General features: G+C 40.3%; 1 protein-coding gene across 15 annotated transcripts in view; it reads right to left on the reverse strand.

The window, feature by feature from the left end:
• OSBPL6 (oxysterol binding protein like 6) overlaps positions 1 to 21,548 on the reverse strand; it is a 218,420-nt gene that overhangs the window by 70,603 nt on the left and 126,269 nt on the right. For all 15 annotated transcript variants that reach the window (XM_061434362.1, XM_061434361.1, XM_061434359.1 and 12 more), the window contains one exon: positions 19,329 to 19,588. In XM_061434362.1, the coding sequence (XP_061290346.1) occupies positions 19,329 to 19,430 (102 nt within the window). In that variant the 5' untranslated portion in view covers positions 19,431 to 19,588. The remainder of the gene's footprint in view (positions 1 to 19,328; positions 19,589 to 21,548) is intronic.

Genomic DNA, 21,548 nt, shown 5'->3' on the forward strand with positions numbered 1-21,548 from the left:
AGGACAGTGTCTCCTTCTCTTATGGATTTGATGGTGAATTTCTGCTACAATACTGATTTTAGTCTTAGAGAAAGAGTCAGGGAGCACACAAATTAAAAACAAACAAACAAACATGGAATAAGTCCCAACATTTTAATAACTTTATAAGAATGGTGGTACACCTACTACTTAGATTTGCTCATCTTTCAAATGGCAGGAAACAGAGAAAGATCTACATCAAAAATCCCAGAGCCATAATACTGTTTAGTCTCTAGAGTTTCTTATAATCCTTATAATTAGATATTATAATAGTATAATTATTATATAGTTACAATACTATAATTCTTAAATGCAGAGAAGAAAACAATTCAACAAACAGTAGATATCTTTTACAAAGATTATAAAGAGCATTCACAGGTCAGTAAGATGACATTCCAACAGGAAAATACGCAAAGTTATATGGGCAGGCAACTTGTGCAGAATATTGGAAAAGATGTTCAACTTCAACCACAGAGGTATTTAAAGAAATGAAAACCAAAATAATAATGATTTTTTAAAACCCATTACATTCAAGAATAGATCATGGTTGGGGGAAAAGGAGTATACAATCGGTATACTTTTTAAAGAGGAATTTTGCAATTTTATTAAAAAGCCTTTGGAGAAAAAAGTACTGCCTCATCGGCCCAGCAATCTTGTAGCTAAGTCTTTAAGGAAGTAATCAGACTAGTATGGAAAGATATAGGAACAGATACACTTACTAAAGCATTATCTTATTAGAGTAAAAAAATCTAATATATATGAGAATGATACAGATTATTAAGGAAGTATTAATAGCATGCAATGATTAAAAATGATAACATGAACTTTGGTCTACTGATATGGAAAAGATTGTCATGGTGTTTGGTTAACTAAATAATCAGGCTATAAAGAATATGTAGAATATGATGCTGCTAAGCTTATAATCAAAATATATTCCAGAATGTTACAGTAGCTGTACAGAGGTGGTAGAATTACAGATGATTTTTAATTTTTTTCTTAACTTTTTTTAGTGCAAAAATATACATTACTTTATATTTGGAAGAAATTAAGCACTTTATACAAAGGAATAAATCTGAAAGACATTAAAGAAATAATTCAACGGAATTAATATTTAAATACAGGCTGAAAATGTAACATTTTTACTCTAGTTCTAACATTTCATTGTTTCAATACACAAAGTTGGATTTTATTTACCTATTAAGGTCTCTATTTTTCCTATCTCATTGGAAAACTGTCAGATTAATGCTTGCTTCTTCATAAAGCAAGTTACACTTTGACCTGAGCCAAATTATTCTAACTTCTATTCAGACTTTTGATTATTTCTGTTATCTTGAAAATTAGAAGCCTGACTGTAAATTTTTAAAATCGTATCTGATTGCTTTTTTAAGTCACTTATTAGAAAGAGAATAACTGAGGTTGAAGATTTATTTTTCCAATTTGTGAGGAAGTAGAAGAAATCAGAACAGATATTTGGTGACCAAACACCTTTGTGGGCAGTGGGCAGCAAGAACTTCTAATCTGGCAGCCAGTGTGCCCACAGGCAATTGAAGCAGTAAATGGGACTCTGCTCTTTCCATTCCTAGGTTCACTGCAATTAGCAGCGAAAAATGATAAACGGGACTGGTATCCACATCTGTGCCTGCGCCTTTTGTGGGCGTCAGAAGCAAAGGCGGACCATGAAGAGAAAACAGGTGGTGTGTGTTCAGATCTTTATCAACAATGGGAATAAATGACCTGGGACTTGTATTACTGTCCATGTTAGTACTCTGGATGGGATCCTACTTAAAACATATCAGCTAAATATGAAATTGAAATTTATTCTGAGATCATGCATGTCACAGGAACTAAAATGAGAATTATTGCTGTGGTTGAAGCAAAAATCATATTACCTTCTAGGACGCCCTCACAGCCTTTCATTTTTTGCGTGTGTGTTTAAAAATAATAAAACTAATATGTGCTCATTATAAAAAATTCAAATACAGAACAGAAATATATAAAAGAAGTCAAAGTTCCCACCCCACTGTTACTCACCCTCCTCATCCCTTTAGCTTATGCAGCAGTGGTTCTCAAAAAGTTGTCCATGAACCTTAGAGGTTCCCATGGCCCTTTCAGGGCATACGCAAGTTGAAAACTTCTTATAACCATACCAAAATGTTATTTATCTTTTTTACTCTCATTCTCTCTCTAATGTATAGGGAAGTTTGTCAGAGGTTATATAACATAAGGACGCCTCTCTATTTTCATACATGCAGGTGTCTGGGCAATAAAACACACATACATTGCCTTCGGGTCCCCGTTCCCTACCCCGCATAACAAATACACACAGTGAGAAATGCAAAACTTGGAAAGGAACTTGACCTTAACAGCGACGTAGGCAAGAAATAAAGGACTAACTCAGGGACTTAGCCAGGTGAAAGAAACTAAATCACCTAATATTCAATTCAAGCTACAGACACGGAAATCAATTTAGGATATTCAAAGTGTGAAAAAAATGAATTTTGTCTCTATAGAGACCTGGGGATACTTAAAGGGCAGCTGGGATTCTGTGGGTCAGAAAAGTTAGTGACGAAACAAACCAGAACGGAATCTGTAAAATACCTACCGCAGTACCTGTCACGGAGAACACATTAGTTGTTTTCTCCACTCAATTTTACAAAAGTTTGCATTAGGGAAGAAAAGTAAGAGGTTCATTCATTTCAAACTTGTTATAACAACGAGTCGGACATGACTTAGCGGCTGAACAACACATTCCAACTTAGTGGATAATCCAAACCCAAATTTTGTTGATTTTCCAAGGTACAGAAAATCATAAAAATGTTTACTAAGATAACTCTATCTTAGTAATAAGTGGATATTTTTATTACCACTGTGAGGAAATTGAGGCTTTAAGAGATTAAATTGTGCTATGCTGCTGCTAAGTCACTTCAGTCGTGTCTGACTCTGTGTGACCCCATAGACGGCAGCCCACCAGGCTCCCCCGTCCCTGGGATTCTCCAGGCAAGAACACTGGAGTGGGTTGCCATTTCCTTCTCCAATGCATGAAAGTGAAAAGTGAAAGTGAAGATGCTCAGTTGTATCCGACTCAGCGACCCCATGGACTGCAGCCTTCCAGGCTCCTCCATCCATGGGATTTTCCAGGCAAGAGTACTGGAGTGGGGTGCCACTGCCTTCTCCGAGTATACTGTATACTTGTATATTATTCAAACCTATCATCTATCTGATAATAAAAAATTAATCAACTACCTTAAGAATTGGCTTCAAACTCGTGGTTTTTAAATAAAAGTCAAAAATATATCCCTGAAGTTACGTAAGGACACACAATCACTCATTATTTTACTGAGATACCTAAGTAGGTGAATGCTATGTTCTTAATATGGGCAGATATGAAGAAGACAGTTTTCAAATCTGTCATAGTCTTGGGCTCGAGTTCAACTGTGTGCTCCATGAAAGTAGGAACAAACTTATCTTCATCTTGGTTTCCCACTTCCTTGACCTCTAGCACAAGGCCCTGCATACTGTAGGCAGGTAATCTCTAGAATTTTTTAGATCTCTTTTATTAAGTTGTAGAGAATGGCCTCTCAGCAATCATTAACACAAGATCAGGTATAAAACTCCCTTCTAGTTTCATCTTGGAATTATAAAAATCACAGCTCCAATAAGACAGAACTTTTGAAAACATTTTAAAATAAGGACTTAACTTTTAAAACGAAAACATCTGGTGAGTTAACATCTGGTGAATTAAGCTCTTGTTTATTAGATTTAAAGCTGTGACTGGTCAATGGAGAATACAAAAAAATGTATTAATAATGTGGCAACATCTTCAGTAACAAAAATTAAATCTTCACGTTTCCTTTAAGATCATAACTTGTGCTATACTTGGTTTTCTTCACAAGCTGCCTATTTTCATATTCTTTCACGGTGACTTGGAAATACATGCCACCTACCCTCAAGGTGTTATACATATTATATAAGAAGGTTAAATAAAGGATTACATATATTTGTTCATTGTTCTTTTAAAATCAAGTTTCCTTTCAAATACTAAAATTACAACTTAATTTCCAGGTCACTGTATTTTTTAAAGACTTTTTTTTTTTTCCCTAGAACAGTTTTAGCTCCACAACAAAACTGAGAGGAAGGTACAGAGATTTCCATGTGCCCTTGCCCCCACACATGCATTGCTCTCCCCCATTATCAATTCCTCTGAACGGTGTGGTGACATTTGTGACAAAGGATGAACTTAGGTTCTTTCCAGGTCAGCATTTTAAGGAACTTGGAACACACAGAGAAGGTGAAAGTACTCACCCGTCCTTTGTTCGCCCAGCTCAGAGAAAACCAATGCACACTTAGCTTAAAACCTGGAGTTGAGTGCATATTTCACTGCCGCTCTTTCAATTGGTAAAACTTAGTCCCCTGGGTAATACCCACTAACCTTAATACCTCCTAGGCAGCAAGCAGAAATCTGTTGACGTGACTACAGTCTGGTTTATGTGGTATCAAAGATGTGGGTAAACAGACATACAAAGAGACATTCAATAACGGCCGAATGGTTTAGTCGCAACTCCTGCAGAGAGAAACACAACTCTCAAAATGAAAGTCCACAGAACTGCTGAATGGGTCTCTTGGCTTGTCTGGCCTGTTGTGTAATTTCATTTTAGAGACGTAAAAGAGCTGCTGGAAAAATGGTAGGTTGTGGCTACCAATTTCTGAATAGACTCACTTTCCATGCAAATTTAAAACAGTATTAAAGAGACCATTGCTCTCTGAATGTTAACTCCACTGAAATTGCTCATCCGATGAGTTTATCTAAGCTATAATATTTTTCTGTTCATGAACTGTATAAACTATTTTCAAAGAAAGATATCCAAAATGATTCATAAACTTCGAAAGTATTTTCTTGTTCAAGCTTCTGATGATTAGGCTTGTCTCTCTTCTAGTTTTTCTAATTTTGACAGAGCAACACTATTCCAGTGACACCAGTAGCCTTTACAGTGCTGATGATGATGGCAATCGTGATAGTTCACATTCAGTGCTTTCTATATCCCTGTCTCTTACACGGATTATTTCATTCCATCTTCATCAAAAGCCTTTAAATAATGGCTATTCAATTTATTTTATGGCTGATTGAGCAGACAGAGCCTCAGTGAGGTTAATGACACAGAGTAAGTATTAGAGTTGGAATGGAAATCAAGATTCTCCTCTGGACTCCAAGCTTTTAAATAGTGACCTCTGCTAAAATCAAAGCTAGTATTAGATGTCAAGAGTGCTGGGAGAAAGTGGAAGCAATGACAGATTTTATTTTCTTGGGCTCCAAAATCACTGTGGATGGTGGCTGTAGCCATGAAATCAAGATACTTATTCCTTAGAAGGGAAGCTATGACAAACCTAGACAACATATTAAAAAGCTGAGACAACAGGGCTTCCCTGGTGGTCCAGGGGTTAAGAGTCCACCGTGCAATGCAGGGGACACCAGTTCAATCCATGGTCCCGGAAGATCCCATATGCCGTGGGGCAGCTAAGCCCATGTGCCACAACTACTGAGCCCGAGCTCCGGAAGCCGTGAGCCCCAACTACTGAGCCCGCATGCCATAACAACCACAGCCTGCGCACCCTGGAGCTTGTACTGCTCAACAAGAGAAGCCATGACAGTGAGACGTCCTTGCACGTCAACTACAGGGTGGCCCCCACTCACAAGCAGAGAAGGTCAGCATGCAGCAACGAAGATCCAGCACAGCCAAAAATTTAAACAAACAAACATACAAAAATAGATAATTAAAAAGCAAAACAAAACAGAGACATCACTTGGCAGACAAAGGTTCTACAGTCAAAGCTATGGTTTTTACAGTAGTCAGGTATGGATATGAGAGTTGGATCATAAAGAAGGCTCAGCACCGAATACTTGATGCCTTTGAACTGTGGTGCTGGAGAAGACTCTTGAGAGTCCCTTGAACTGCAAGGAGATCAAACCAGTCAATCCTAAAGGAAATTAACCTTGCCTATTCATTGGAAGGACTGAATGTGAAGCTGAAGCTCCAATACTTAGGCCACCTGATGTAAAGAACTGACTCATTGGAAAAGACCCCAATGCTGGGAAAGATGGAAGGCAAAAGGAGAAGCGGGTGATAGAGAATGACATGATTAGATAGCATCACCGACTCAATGGACATGAATTTGAGCAAACTCAGGGAGATGGTGGAGGACAGAGGCGTCTGGCATGCTGCAGTCCATGAGGTCGCAAAGAATCGGACATGACTTAGCATCTGAACAACAGCAACAATACAATATTAGCAACAATACAATGACAAAAAACTACAGCAATTTCAAGTAGTCTTTAACCTTAAGACTAACTGAACACATCTACCACAACCTTCCATGGAAACAGAGGGGCAGAAATGAATAAAACAAAAATAAGTTTACAGCATTCTTAAATAGGGTGCAACCATGAGGTTTGCTTCCAAGTTTCCAGAACTAAGCGCAAGTCAGCTAGCTCTACTTCAGGAATGCAGTGTCTGATGAAGAGAAAAGAATGTGGTTTTGCAGTCACATAGACAAGCATACAAACCCCCATGCTGCTATTTACTATGTAAATAAAGAGGGCAAGTCATGAACCTCTCTCAGCCTCAGTGTTTTCTATCTCCAAAATGGAGATGTTAAAGTCTACCTTAGAAGACACTGCAAGTCACTGAGTTGGCATCCAGTGTATGGACGATCCTACCATACACTGGCACACAGCAGGCACTCCATAAATGGCGGCTAACAGCTCAGTTACAAACAATGTAAGAAAAAATGTTTAGGAATCTTGTGCATTCTTATTTCCACAGAAAGATGTGTCCAAATACTCTACAGGTGTACGACACCTGGGTGCCCTTTGGAAGCTGAGAGGCCATATCTGACAAGGCCATCATGTTACCTGGTCAATCTAGCAACTGTATTCAGCACCATCTCATGACTGGAGCACCGGAGCTTACTGAGAAAGCTGACAGAGTGAGTGGAGACAGGTGCCCTTGGATACTTGCAAGTGGGAAAGCAACAGCAGTGGACAGCGATGCACACTGCACATCTTGTGAATGCCTACAGCGAAAGAGGCTCGCGGTCTTGCCTGCTGTCTTCTTAATCATGTTCTTAAAGGGACTATTTTTATTATTTTGGGAATAGCATAAAGTACCGAAATCACCAAAGCCAGAAGGCCATGACTGAAGAAGCAGTTAATTCTACTACTTTCTCTATAGTAATGATTATCTTGCTCTCACTGAAAGATGGCAGAATTACATTAATAATAAATCTCCATATAAGCACCACTAAGATGAATGAAAGTAGAAAACTTTAGGCATAGTGGCTGGGAAAATTCCACACAGCACACCTGGGAAACCCTGAGGGAAGAACCAACAGTCATCACATTCTTGACTCTTACTGCATAGAAACACAAGCTTGTTAAGAGCCAACAGCTATGGCCCCACAATGAAGTCGTCTGTTGTTGGAAACCCTGCATTGTAAGAAATACAATCAGGGACCATGGAGTGGTCCATTTATAGCCAAGAGGAGTTCAGCAATCTTGACTATGAAGTGGTAAAAGGCATATGAATAAACAATTCTTTCATCCCCATGGTTGCCTTTCAGTAACACTAGAACCAGAACTTACCTGTGGGCTTGCTCCCTACCTGTACTCACAAACATGCAGCAAAACTACTGAAAACCCAGCAACTACGATCATACCTCATTACGGCACTTACAACCGAACGGCAAATAAAAGGACAAATACGAAGTCCATTTCAAGAGCAAAGGCTCTGGAATGTGCAGAGTTAATAAGAGGCAGGAGAACAGTTCTGGATGACTAGAAAAGGACACTGAGGTCAAGCTAATTTGTACTTTTCTATAAGGCTATTACAATGACCCAGAACAGACAAAGGTTTTCTGTATGATCATCACTCAAGATTTTGTAACAAGCAAAAAAAATTGTATAAACATTTTTATATGTATATTTAAGGCAGAGTTGGTTTGTTTTGATTAACCTTGTAAACTCAGAGCAGATATATCTATGCTTTGCCTATATGTACTCATAAATATTTGCTGAAAGAATGAACAAATATTTGCTATAATAATATACAGTGTCCAAGTTCCCACTTTCTGGAAAACATGCTTAAATTTCTATGAGATAAATATAGATAGTTAGAGGGCAAAGAGGGGCACAGGTTTTGCTCATAGCATCTCAAAAATGGTTTTAAAAACTTGCTTTAAGTGTCCCATCTGGTATATACTTCATATTCATTTAATTTTAAATCTTATGGAGTTAAGGCTTACAATTTGATAATTAAAATAGATGACATTTATATTGTATTTACTATATTCCATATACTGTTTTAAACATATATATGTTTTACATACATATGCACATTAACCCATAAAATATAACCTTTAAAAATAAATGTTTTTGATGATAGAAGCTATACACGTCCACTGCAGAAATTTGAGGGGAGGGGAAAAAAAGAAACCACCCACAACCAGCAATAAACTCTTCCAATATCCTGGTATATTTGCTTTCAGCTTTTTAAATGAACATATAATCCTGATTCTTAAAAAAAAATTGGAAATACACTATATTTTCAATGTAATACCTGGGTCTTTTTCATTTAACAATATATAATTTTCTCAGAGCTTTAAACATTTTAAAAACATTTTTAACAGCTGTGCAATATTCCACTGTATGGCTATGAGTCAGGTTATTAAATGAATTCCTTGTTGAATATTAGATTACTTCTAATTTTTTAATACCATAAACATACTTTGAGAAACATATCTGCACAGAAATCTTTACATGTATCTTTGGTTGTTTCCCTAGAATGCATTTCTTAGAAGCTGAGCTACCAGGTCCTATGGTTTGATTTTTTAAAAGACTTTAGATACATACTGCAAAATTTCCCTCCAGAAAAGCAGAATTAATTAACATGCCCAGCAGTAGTACATGACAGCATCCATTTCCCTGAAACCTCATCAACCTGGCTATTCCCATTACTACAAAATCTGCTCTTTAACTAGGATTTGAGGTCAAGAAGCCTGACACAACATGCATGGGGCTTTCCTTTACTTTTGTGAAGGTATTTTAATTATAATTGTTAGGTAGTTAGAATAGAAAAACGGAGTCCAGAATGGCAGTGGCTAAAAGACAAGGAAGGGAAAAGCCCACGAAAACAGAACAGAGGAAGGCCCAAGGACTGGAGTGAGGACCTCAGGTAGAACAAACAGCTCTCCTGGCTAGCCCAATTTACATAGGGCAGGCCCAGGGGGAGGAGAAAAAACATATAAAAAGAGGAGCCAAAGGGCCGGGGGTCTCTCTCTCTCTCTCGGGTGCATGCTCTCTCTCTCTTCTCCCTCTCTCTCTCTCTTCTCTTCACGTCTTTTGGGACGGCATGCCCTCACACCTCGAGGATGTATTTTCCTTTATTTTCTAAATAAAACTGAGCTGTAACACAGAGCTGTAACACTGATCTGTCCGAGAGCTGTGTGACACACCAAGAGCTTTAACGTCTGTCACTTCAAATTTTTGTTGTGACGAGACAGAACCGAGGAAATTACACACTCCCCTGACACAACCTAGGAGAATTACTAAGACAGAAGGATGATAATTTTTTCTATGTGTCCAAGTTGAAAGTCAAATAGAGCAGTTTTGTTGATGCTTTGGGATGATGTTTTTATAGTCCTAGTGAAATACCTGAAATGTGTTGTATAGAAGTGATTGTGGCCAGCCTCGGTGAACAACAACCTCCCGAGGAAGCTTCTGCAAACAACAGATTCCCAGACCTCGTCAGTGACCTACGAATGAGACTCTCCGGGGTTCATAACTGATTATATTGTGCTTCTCTCAATTTAGTGTTATGCCTAAGAACCCAGCAGGCAGTATTCATCTTGGCTCTGACGGATGGACAGACTTGCTTCTATAAACAGGCTACCCCAAACCAGACAGAAGGTAATAAAATAATTCCTTAAGTGAGAAACCAAGGCAGGCGGAGAGAACCAAAGTGCTTTGGCAAACACACCAGGGCAAGCAGCAAACAGATTCTTTCTGAGATAACATTGAGTTCTCAATCACTTGTGGGTAATGAGTATCTACGTGCCAGGTGGCAAATTTCCTTCCAGTGGTCTCAGTTTCAGCACATTTGACACGGACTGAACACATGCCGTAAACATCAAGCAGCACTGACAGCAATCTCCAAATGGTGGGGACAGCAAGAAATTTGTGGGGCTGCTCATTTTGTTTCATAGAAAAGGCTAACTGTAGTTTTCGGCAAACAAATAAATGATCGGAACTTCTCACTCCAAAAGCAATACATGTAGTGTAAGTTCAGAAAATTTAACATTCAGGAAAGCACAAACTACAAAAATTCACCTTTAATACCAGGACTTCACAATCATTATTAATATTTTCATCTGTGTACTTTCTGGTCTACTGTTTCCCAGGCCAACGAGGACGTGAAAAATTACTGCTATTGTGGAGGGAAAAAATGAGGAGGTGATATATAACTCAAGGGTAACTGACAAATGCCGTGTTACAAAGTTCACTTAGACAAGTACAGAAGGCCCTTTCCCCAGACATTCCTGCTCATCCAGCCCTACTACGGAGCATACAAGTGGAGTGGTCAAGAACAGGAACTCCAGAATCAGGCTTCCAGGGAGCAAATCCTGACTTAGCTGCTCATTAGTGTGGCCAGAATATTTCACCACTTTATACCAAAGTTTAGTTCTCTGAAATAGTGATATTTCAGCCTTCCATAGTGAGAACTCATGAGAAAGCAGCTGTTGCTGGTATTGTTCTATTATTCATGAACTGTGCCTAATATTTAGACTTCTCAAAATACTCGATTTTAAAAATGCACCTAAATCACAAAAGTTGGTCATAACATGACTTTCTGCAAGCAGATACTATTTTCCCCATCAACATTGGTCCTAAGTCTTAAAAGCTAGGTTCCTTGGGATGACTGGAATCACCAAAAGGCTAACTTGGAAGCAAGTCAGGAATTTAAACTAACCTGGCATCCAGGGCTTTATATATCAGTCTTGCTATGGTTAAGACACTGCTTCCCTGATAGCTCAGTTGGTAAAGAATCTGCCTGCAATGCAGGAGACCTAGGTTTGATCCCTGGGTCAGGAAGATCCTCTGAAGAAGGGAAAGGCTATCCACTCCAGCATTCTAGCCTGGAGAATTCCATGGACCATACAGTCCATGGGGTCACAGAGTCAGACACAACGGAGTGACTTTCACTTATCACTTTAGTATTTCTCTCTGAACTGAGAGCTGGGTTCCAGGGTTATCTGGCAAATCCCTGGATCCACTTAATTCTAAAATTTTTCTATTTAGATACTGGCAGATTTCAAATTATTCTCCTCCTCACTGATAAGACTGAAGATAATTTAAACTGGAAGTTAGATATAAATCAAGAATGCTTGAATTTTTTCTCTCCAGAACTGAGAATATTTGTATTTGGGGAACATTATATTTTTCACAATCCAAAGATGGAAATATGTTTCATATTCAGAAAATAAAGATGCTATATTTCAAAGCAGTAACTTGGTTTAGCAAAGCTATTTGAAAAAGATACTTCAGAGATTCAACTGGAAGAAAAATATTCCAAGTCAGTTTCTGTATATGCTGGGGGATATTTTTATCAATCTGTTTGTCCAAGAATAAAACTTGCTATGAAAACCCTGTACACAAAGTATAGTTGTTAATGAAGAACATTTTTACTTTCTGGTTTTCTAGACATCTTCTTCACTAGTAATGAAAGCTGAAAATAGAGCAGACGCTGCTGATATCTGAACTGGGTGGTTATGTGGTGGTAAACCAGACCATGGTTACCTGAGTCCCACTGAATCACTGTTGGGGCAGCCTCCCATGCTACCAGAGAACATTAACTGCATGGGTCATGGTTTGTTAACTGTTATAGATAATGTATAGGAAACTTTTTTTTCTTAGTATTAATACTTTATTCTTTTCTTTTCTGGCTGTGCCGCATGGCATGTGGGATCTTAGTTCCCCAACCAGGAACTGAACCCATGCTCCTGCAATGGAAATGCAGCATCTTTACTAATGGATCACCAGGGAAGTCCCAGGAAACATTTTTAGATATCCATGTAATTGAAATCTTCTATTAGTTGTAATCACTGACCATAATATTGAGTATATATTTTATTAAACACTGGCAAGAAGATTAACTATCAGCCTCTTATGACTTATTAGGAATATCATTTTTTTTCCTTAAAAAGTTCTTTATTTTATGATCTCTAAGCTTCTGTAAACTTTAAATCATTATAAGGATAGCTGTTTTTTTTTCTTTGATTTTTCATTAAACAAACAGATTGACTCATATGTGCCTTTCACACCTAACTCGGTAGAGCTATAACAATTCACTCTAGTAATAGAGATTGTCACCTGGTAATTGGGCTTTCTTGGTGGCTCAGATGGCAAAGAATCTGCCTGCGATGTGGGATACCCGGGTTCTGTCCTTGGGTTGGGAAGATCCCCTAGAGAAGGGAATGGCTACCCACTCCAGCATTCTTGCCTGGAAAATCCCATGGAGAGAGGAGCCTGACAGACTACAGTCCATGGGATCGCAAAGATTTGGACACGACTGAGCAACTAACACTATCTGATAATTATTCATTCCAAATTCCAAGTTCCTGGAGCAACAGTATCTGATCTTCTGAAATGGTTTGATAACAACACAAGTAAAAATAAGCATTGGCTCCAGAGGCTTCACTTTAAAAAATGTAGATGTGGGTTTCCCTGGTTGGCTCAGTGGTAAAGAATCTGCTTGCCAATGCAGGGGACATTCGGTCCCTGATCCGGGAGGATCCCACATGCCTCAGAGCAACTAAGCCCATGTGCCACGACTACTGAGCCTTGCTCTAGAGCCTGGGAGCCGTAAGTACTGAGCCCATGCGCCACAACTACTGAAGTTCGTGGCCTTTAGTGCCTGTGCTCCATAACAAGAGAAGCCATGGCAATCAGAAGCCTGCACACCGCAACTAGAGAGCAGCCTCCGCTCACCCCAACTAGAGAAAAGCCTCCACAGCAATGAAGACCCAGAACATCCAAAAATAAATACATAAAATTATTTTTTTAAATGGTCCACATTAAAAAAAAACACTTTTTTAAAATGTAGATCCTTGGCCTGATCCCAAACTACTGAAACTGTCTCAACAGGGTGGTCTCAGTTTTGTATACTGCAAAAAATTCTCTAAAAAATGTAATCATAAGGGTAATTATCAAAACAAACAAACAGAACCCAATCGGCTTGCTATAAGCCAATTACATAGTATTACTGAAAAATAAGTACGATGAGAGACTGGGAAACAACAACTCTTATTTTAGAGTTATCTCTCACCCCACCAATAGTTTTAACATCTGTGCAGAATGCTCCCATTGCTTTGCTTTTGTTTGATATCTCTGCCTACATAAGCCCCAAGTCATTTATTCTACTGTACAGTTGCCATGAGCAGCAAGCAGGAGGCTCTGTGCTCTCCTGGTATCTTCTGCCACTTCTGGACCATCCCTCCTCTACTTTCAAAGCCCACTGTTTTTGGGAGACTCAACTCCTGACTGTACTACTTTCTCTCCTTGCTGTCATCTCCTAATTGCATGATCATTCCCTCACAGCTACCAAGGCCTCTGGAGCCTGGTTCACAATCTTCCTATCCATGCCAATATCTCATTCACTTGCTTATTCAAATATATTCTGAGCCAAATTATATGCCAGGACTGTAGAAGGTGCTGCTGCTGCTAAGTCGCTTCAGTCGTGTCCGACTCTGTGCGACCCCAGAGACGGCAGCCCACCAGGCTCCCCCATCCCTGGGATTCTCCAGGCAAGAATACTGGAATGGGTTGCCACTTCCTTCTCCAATGCATGAAAGTGAAAAGTGAAAGAGAAGTCGCTCAGTCGAGTCCGACTCTTAGCGACCTCGTGGACTGCAGCCTACCAGGCTCCTCCATCCATGGGATTTTCCAGGCAAGAGTACTGGAGTGGGGTGCTAATGGTACTAGGGAGACATTATTAGACAAAATAAAACTTCTGTTTCCAGGGTGCCTGCACTGCAGTGATAAGGAGCAGAGGAAGGGATACAAATGTAAACAGGTGAATATGTAACATGTCAGATAGTGGTTAATGCTCTGAAGACAAAACCAGGTAAGTGGACAGTGAATGATGAGGATACACAGGGGAGGGTGGGGGAAGGCTGCCCAAAGACGGTACATTTGGAGAATGAGTCAAGAGTGTGAGCATATCTGGGGATACTCGGAGGAAAAGCAAGCTGGTCAGAGGGGGCCCAGAATGCAAAGTCCCTGAGGTTGGGAGCATGCTTGGCACATCTAAGGAAGATGCTGGGGAGCACTACGTGGAATGTGGTAGGAGATGAGACCAGAAAGGTATATGCAGATCCAGGTTATGAATGACCTTGTAGACAATGGTCAGCAGCTCAAATATTTGGAGAGCGATGGGAAACCATTGGAGGCCTGGGCACAGGTAAGAGGCTTGATCTGACTTAGCTTTAAAGGGACCACTTTGACTACTTTGTGAAAAATGACCTGAAGGTTAGTCAAAGGTAGAAGTAGCGAGACCAGTTAGAAGGATATGGCCATAGTCTGGGTGAGGAATGATGGTGGCTCAGACCAGGGCAGAGGGGGAGGAGGAGGGAAGTAGTGGTCAGATTCAGGACATCCTGAAGGCAGAACCAATGGGATTCACTGAGGGTCTGGATGCGTGGTGTGAAGAAAAGAGAGGAGTCGAGGATGGCTCCTGCAAGATTTTTGGCCTTACCAGTGGAAGGACAGAGTTGCTGTTTACTGAGATAAGGGGGACTGGGAAGGAGTAGATTTGAGAGAGAAATTAAGAGCTCAGTTTTGGACATGTTAAGTTTGAGATGCCTTCTGAGTATCCAAGTGGAACTCTCCCTTGGTCACTTAAATATTATTGTTGTCAACTAATTGACATCCCGAATCAGGGTTCATGAATTCAAATGCTTTCAGGGGCCAGGCAGGAAACACAAAATATTGCAATACAGTAAGGAGAGGAAGAGACTGTGGCTGATGAGAGAGCAAATGCCTCATCTAAACAGGAAGCCAACCCTGAGCCCAGTCTAGTGCTGCCATTTGGGATCCGGGCCCAGTGTTCCTTTACCTTCCCATTTCGAAATAGAAAGAAGAATCTGGACTTTCAACAACCAAACATTAGGGAAATAAAAAAGCTCCACAATCTATCACATTCGAGAAGTGCTCAGTTAAATCAAGTTCTGGCTGCAGGATTTATTGGTGTCTTTATTAATTGCAAAAAATGACTGGGTTTAGCATTTCTCTAATCTACCTGACAGCAGAACCCTCTTTTCATTCAACATTTCAAGGGATAAGCATTCCTTGGACCATACTTTGGGAAATGCTGGTTATGCAAAAGTCCTAGACATCTAATCAACCTATTTCCTCTCCTAAAAATTTAGGGAGTGTATTTCTTGCATTTTCAGAATCATAGTTGGACACACATTCACACATATACACAGATACAGCCAATTCTGTTAGCTGTTCTAACATCTGATATCAGTCTTGAACAAAGTGTAAATGGAGCAGTTACTAAAGTCTTCCAAATTGTTAAATACTAAGTGGGACCCTGACCTTTTCATTGAAGAAACATTAGTGAAACCACAGGGGCACCAAATCACTTCATTTCCCATCTCCTCTCCCTCCTTCACTGGTTGGGCTACATAATTCAGTGGCAGGAAGGGCAGCCAATTACTACTATGCAGTTGGCAGATGTTCTTTGTTTATACTCATCTATGAGGATAAATAAATCTGGATTGGAAAATCTGTAATAAAAAGACAAAACTAATATTGTTGCAGATCTTTAAAAATATCCTCTAGGATATATTAAAATACTTGAGTGCAAGGCTTGTCTCTGAAGAATCAGACTGTGAAGTCTTCTTAAAAGAGCTTGCAATATAGTTGAGGAGATCAGTACATAAAAAGATAACAAGGAAGTGTCAAATGTTGTCAAAAAGTTCTATAAAGCTCAGAGAAAGGAAAGGTCAGCATGGCTTAGTGGACAGTGAGAGTGTCACTTAACTAGTCCTTGAAGCACAGGAGGTATTGAGTTGAGAGGAGGGTGGTGGGAATCCATGCAGGAAAGTCAGGAGCAGGGATGGAGATAAGGAAGTTTTGGGAGCCATGAGCAGACAAGACTGTACAGGTTGGGAGGAAAATAAGAGACTGCGGCTGGATCCAATCATGGTGGTCTCTTGATATAAAGTAATCATATATCATGCAGGGAACTGAAAGTCTTTGAAATAATTTGAGCATGAATCTTCCAGATTCAGGAAATTTGAGCTCAGGAGGCCACAAGGAATCAGTGAAGCATGAGTACTCTGCAGGACCCCAGGGTGAGGTGATGAGAATCTAGGCTAGGAAATGAGCAGTGAGACTAGAAAGAAAGAATGATATTATGAAGGAGGAAATAATCAGTGGGACTTGTTAACCCACTGAATGTTGGAGAAACAAAGAAGAAAGAAATGACTTTGGCCTTGAGTCTACACGAGAATGATTATCCTGATAGTAAACTGGTTTATACACACTGATTTAGGGTGATAATGACACAATTAAGTAGAAATGCCCAATCAAGTAATTCACGACCTGGAACTAGAAGTTGGGAAGGGCAGGCAAATAATGTGCAGAAAGTCACCACTGTATGGCATGTACTATGTGCTAGAGCCTTTGTGTGTATGATCAGTTTAGGAGAGAAACAGGGATGGACTTTGCAATTTGACACCATCTACATAGACGTCGAAGAATTGATGCTTTTGAACTGTGGTGTTGGACAAGACTCTTGAGAGTCCCTTGGACTGCAAGGAGATCCAACCAGTCCATCCTAAAGGAGACCAATCCTGGGTGTTCATTGGAAGGACTGATGCTGAGGCTGAAACTCCAGTACTTTGGCCACCTCATGCGAAGAGTTGACTCACTGGAAAAGACCCTGATGCTGGGAGGGATTGGGGGCAGGAGGAGAAGGGGACGACAAAGGATGAGATGGCTGGATGGCATCACTGACTTGATGGACGTGAGTTTGAGTGAACTCCGGGAGTTGGTGATGGACAGGGAGGCCTGGCGTGCTGCGATGGGGTCGCAAACAGTTGGACACGACTGAGCAACTGAACTGAACTGAACATAGATGTCAGTCAAATCAGGAGAATGGTAACATTCAATGAAGACCAATTCATCATTTTCTCTACGTCCTTCACCATGAAAACAGCCATCACAAAAAAAAAATAGATGCATTAAAAACTACTACATCATAGTCTGTCACAAGATCACTCACATTTTCTGATTTCCTTAAGCTAATACAAGATTTTAACAAGTGATGAGACATGGAGGGAAAAGAACTGGAATGGTTCTTTATTCCCCTCTCCCTTAAGGCAGATAAACAGATACAAAACAGGAGGCAGGAAGGAACCAGGGGAGAAAGTACTTGGGAGAGTTTCCCCTGCTGAGATAAACAGGAAGAAGAATAACCATTTGAATGTTTCTTATTTTTCTAGAATGCATTATCAGGCATGCTATTTTATTCCCATCATAAAACCTTCTATCCACAAGCCAGCCAGGAGTCACACATTCCACCTCCAAACCTCCTCTGGTGGATCAGAGTCTCAGTTCCGCCCTGTTTTTTTTGCATGCTCACCCCAGAGCTCAGGTAAAACAGGCAGTTCAACTAAGCCTGACAGATGTTTCTGCAACAGTCAGCAATCTCTTCCATTTGCTATAGTTCTCCAGGGTGAGCAGGGTTGATCCCTTCCTTCCCTCAGCAGCCAGGAGGCCACACTGCTTAAAATTCCTCTCACTTTAAATGCTCAGGGCAAGGGGAAAATAGAGAAGCCATGACAAGAGAGGCCAGAGGCAGGTGAAGGGTAGCATGAAATTGCAAACTTAGAAAGCATCTCCGTGTGCAGTAGTAATTTAATTTAAATGTGTTTTCATTCATAGTACTCTTACTTTTTTTAAACTCTAAAGATGTAATGAACATTATAACTTTGTGTAATCACAGATTCAGCTAATGACATAACTGCTTCTAATGAACAGAACATAGATGTCCTCTTTGAATTCCCCTGCAATTTCTTGCTAGAAATAGGAAAGGGAGTTCGGAGTGGGAATCTGTAGACTGAGGGCTCTCTAAGGAACATCTCCAGAAGTGCATTCCTACCATATAGAAGAAGGAATTCTCATGTGGAACTGGCATCTCAAGGCCCAAGTCTGTACTACAGAATATCAGATAACTGAGGTGTGCACTTCTAGCAAACTAGAAAAATAGCAAACTAAGCAAAATACTCTGAACATATAAAATAGGAGAGAAAAAACTGCACAATAATGTTCGCTAACTGGATGTCCCCCAAAAGGAAAGCTTTTAGAAAAAGTTAACATCTGCTTATTGTGAAAGTCTATCACAAGATAACATTATAATGGCAAATAATATTCAGTTAAGTGCTCGGCAAAAAAATTCACCTGTCTTGACAAAGAAGCGTATTCATATGACTAACCTCCATACAACCTTGTCTGTATAATAGCCACTAAAGTAGTAATAAAGTAAAAACGGCTCAGTAGTGTCTGATTCTTTGCAACCCCATGGACTATGAATTCTCCAGGTCAGAATACTAGAGTGGGTAGCCGTTCCCTTCTCCAGGGGATCTGCCCAACCCAGGGATTGAATCCAGGTCCCCTGCATTGCAGGTAGATTCTTTACCAGCTGAGCCACCAGGGAAGTCCAAAGTAGTAATAAAGTATCCTGTAAACAAAAATAATTTACAGAATGAGCTACATGGAATAATTAAGCAATAATAATTTCTTGATTCTATAATTATATTTGTAACCTCATTCCTGAATCTGTTACCAGATTCCATGAAACTCCAAACAGAAGTTCATGCACAGCAGACCAATGAGAGACCTGTCAGAAGATGCCAAGTCCCTTTCAACCTCCGCAAGTGAAGATGAAATAGCAGAACATTCATGTTCCAGAAGCCACCTTCTGCCTCCAGGTACAGACATGGGGAGAACACTGAGGGCTTCACTTAGCCACTCTTCCTGTGGCTTGTACTCTGAAAAAGGATTCTCAATTATAGAAAATCAAGAGCAAGATCTTCATGACATCATCAGGCAGATCTACAGAACACAGTGAGTTTTCCTGGGGAATAAAAATCTTCACAACAAAAGTTTCAGAGTTAATTAGCAATCCCATCATATCCTGATGTTACTACAGTTGCTCCAAAATAACAAAACACACTTTATACTCTTCTCTTACCTGCCTACTGTCCCTCTGGGAGGACGTCGAAGAGGAGGCACTTCTATGGGTGGGGGTGGATGTTTTGTGAGCAGGGGATATGCCCTTCTCGTCTGAACTCATAGCTGCAGTTACAGTCTAGTTGAACGCGCTGAAGACCATGCCAATTGTGTTTCAAATTCGCAGACAAAGAAGCAGGTGATTTTTTTCAGCTTTAGTCCATTTCATGAATCAGGTTTCATTAGAAAAGAGGAGACAAATATTGAGGGTGTCCCAAACACCTAAAAATAAAATGAACAAACAAAAAAAAACCTCATGTAAATGATTTTAAAAAACATTACATTAAAATCATTTTATTTAGGAAACAAATATGAGAGGAAGAACTCTGACATTACTAAATATTATTTCTTCTAGATTTTAAGGTAGAGGATAAAAGTGTTAATATGTAACAAACATCTGTCAACATGGAAAACAGGAAGAGACCATATGTTAAAGTGATATTCTTCCACTGTATTCTCATTGTTTTAAAGCAAATTACAATGTTATGTTCTGGATCTTCATGCCAAAGTTCATCAGTTGGTTCCCCTGAAATGCAATTTCCCCTGCTCAAGGGATTATAATGGGAGCACCGTCCATATCTGTTACCAGTTTAGTTCAGTCATTTTATACATGTGACAGTTAAATCCAACACAAAGAAGTCTGTGACAAAAGTGAAAAGAGTTGATGCATTTCGTGCATCATATGATCCAATGTTCGGGAAGGATCAAGGGATACACCAGTCCATCCTAAAGGAAATCAATCCTGAATGTTCACTGGAAGGACTGATGTTGAAGCTGAAACTCCAATACCTTGACCACCTGATGCAAAGAGCTGACTCATTTGAAAAGACCCTGATGCTGGGAAAGATTGAAGGCAGGAGGAGAAGGGGATGACAGAGGATGAGATGGTTGGATGGCATCACCGACTCAATGACATGAGTCTGAGTGAACTCCGGGAGTTGGTGATGGACAGGGAGGCCTGGCGTGCTGCAGTCCATGGGGTCACAAAGAGTCGGACACGACTGAGTGACTGCACTGAACTGAACATAAGGGATACACATATGCACAGTTACTTGTACTTCAAGACCGTAGCACACCTACGCGTGATTCTCAACACCAACAGGCTCACAAGCATCTGCAGGCTGACAGGCATGTCCTGGGACTGGGGAAATGACGGAGTTGCTCCAGTTATCCATAGCCGAGAACCACGTCATTTTTCATTTGTATTCATATAAGGAAAAGTCTGCACTGTAACTACTATGGCTAAACACTTGTCCCTGTTGTTCAACTGGCAACACAGGTTGCTGGGGAAAAAAGTTTTTTAAGGTAAGCATGATAGTGTAAGATGAAAAGCTTATACAACAATCTGTGTCCCCAAAGACTGACAACTAAAGTGAACTTTGTCCTCTTCTAATAAAGTGGAAGGCCAAGTTCCAGGCCCAATCTAAATACCTTGAAGGAAGCATAGACCCTTGGGTAAGTACTTTAGCACAAATCAGAAACAAACAAACAAAAAAACCTGCTAATGATGAAGAGATATCAATCTTTAGGCTGAAGAAAAGTGAGACCTGAACTTTTCAGTCCAGGGGCAGAGATGGTCAATGCGAAAAATCAAAAAAAGGATGAAGATACATGGGGTATTAGGAGGACACACGGCAAGGGGAACTCACTGGGTCAGGAGGTCAGAGGTATCCCTGTGCAGGGGGGTTTGACCTGAGATCTGAAAGATGACAAGGAGTTAGCCAGGTGTCTGGGTGTGTCCAACTGGATGTGATCTAGGAATTCATGCTGGTCAAATACAATCAGAACACATGGAGACAGTGACATGAGGGTCAAAGAAGAGCAGAGTTCAATTCCTGTAGGGCACATTCAGCACTCAGATTTTTATCCTAAGTCTGCTACTGCTACTGCTAAGTCACTGCAGTCGTGTCCGACTCTGTGTGACCTCATAGACGGCAGCCCACCAGGCTCCCCTGTCCCTGGGATTCTCCAGGCAAGAACACTGGAGTGGGTTGCCATTTCCTTCTCCAATGCATGAAACCGAAAAGTGAAAGTGAAGTCGCTCAGTCATGTCTGACTCTTAGTGACCCCATGGGCTGCAGCCTACCAGGCTCCTCCATCCATGGGATTTTCCAGGCAAGAGTACTGGAGTGGGGTGCCATTGCCTTCTCCATATCCTAAGTCTAAGAGACCATAAAGAGGT

Source organism: Bos javanicus, chromosome 2, assembly GCF_032452875.1.
Source record: "Bos javanicus breed banteng chromosome 2, ARS-OSU_banteng_1.0, whole genome shotgun sequence".
Taxonomy (NCBI): Eukaryota; Metazoa; Chordata; class Mammalia; order Artiodactyla; family Bovidae; genus Bos; species Bos javanicus.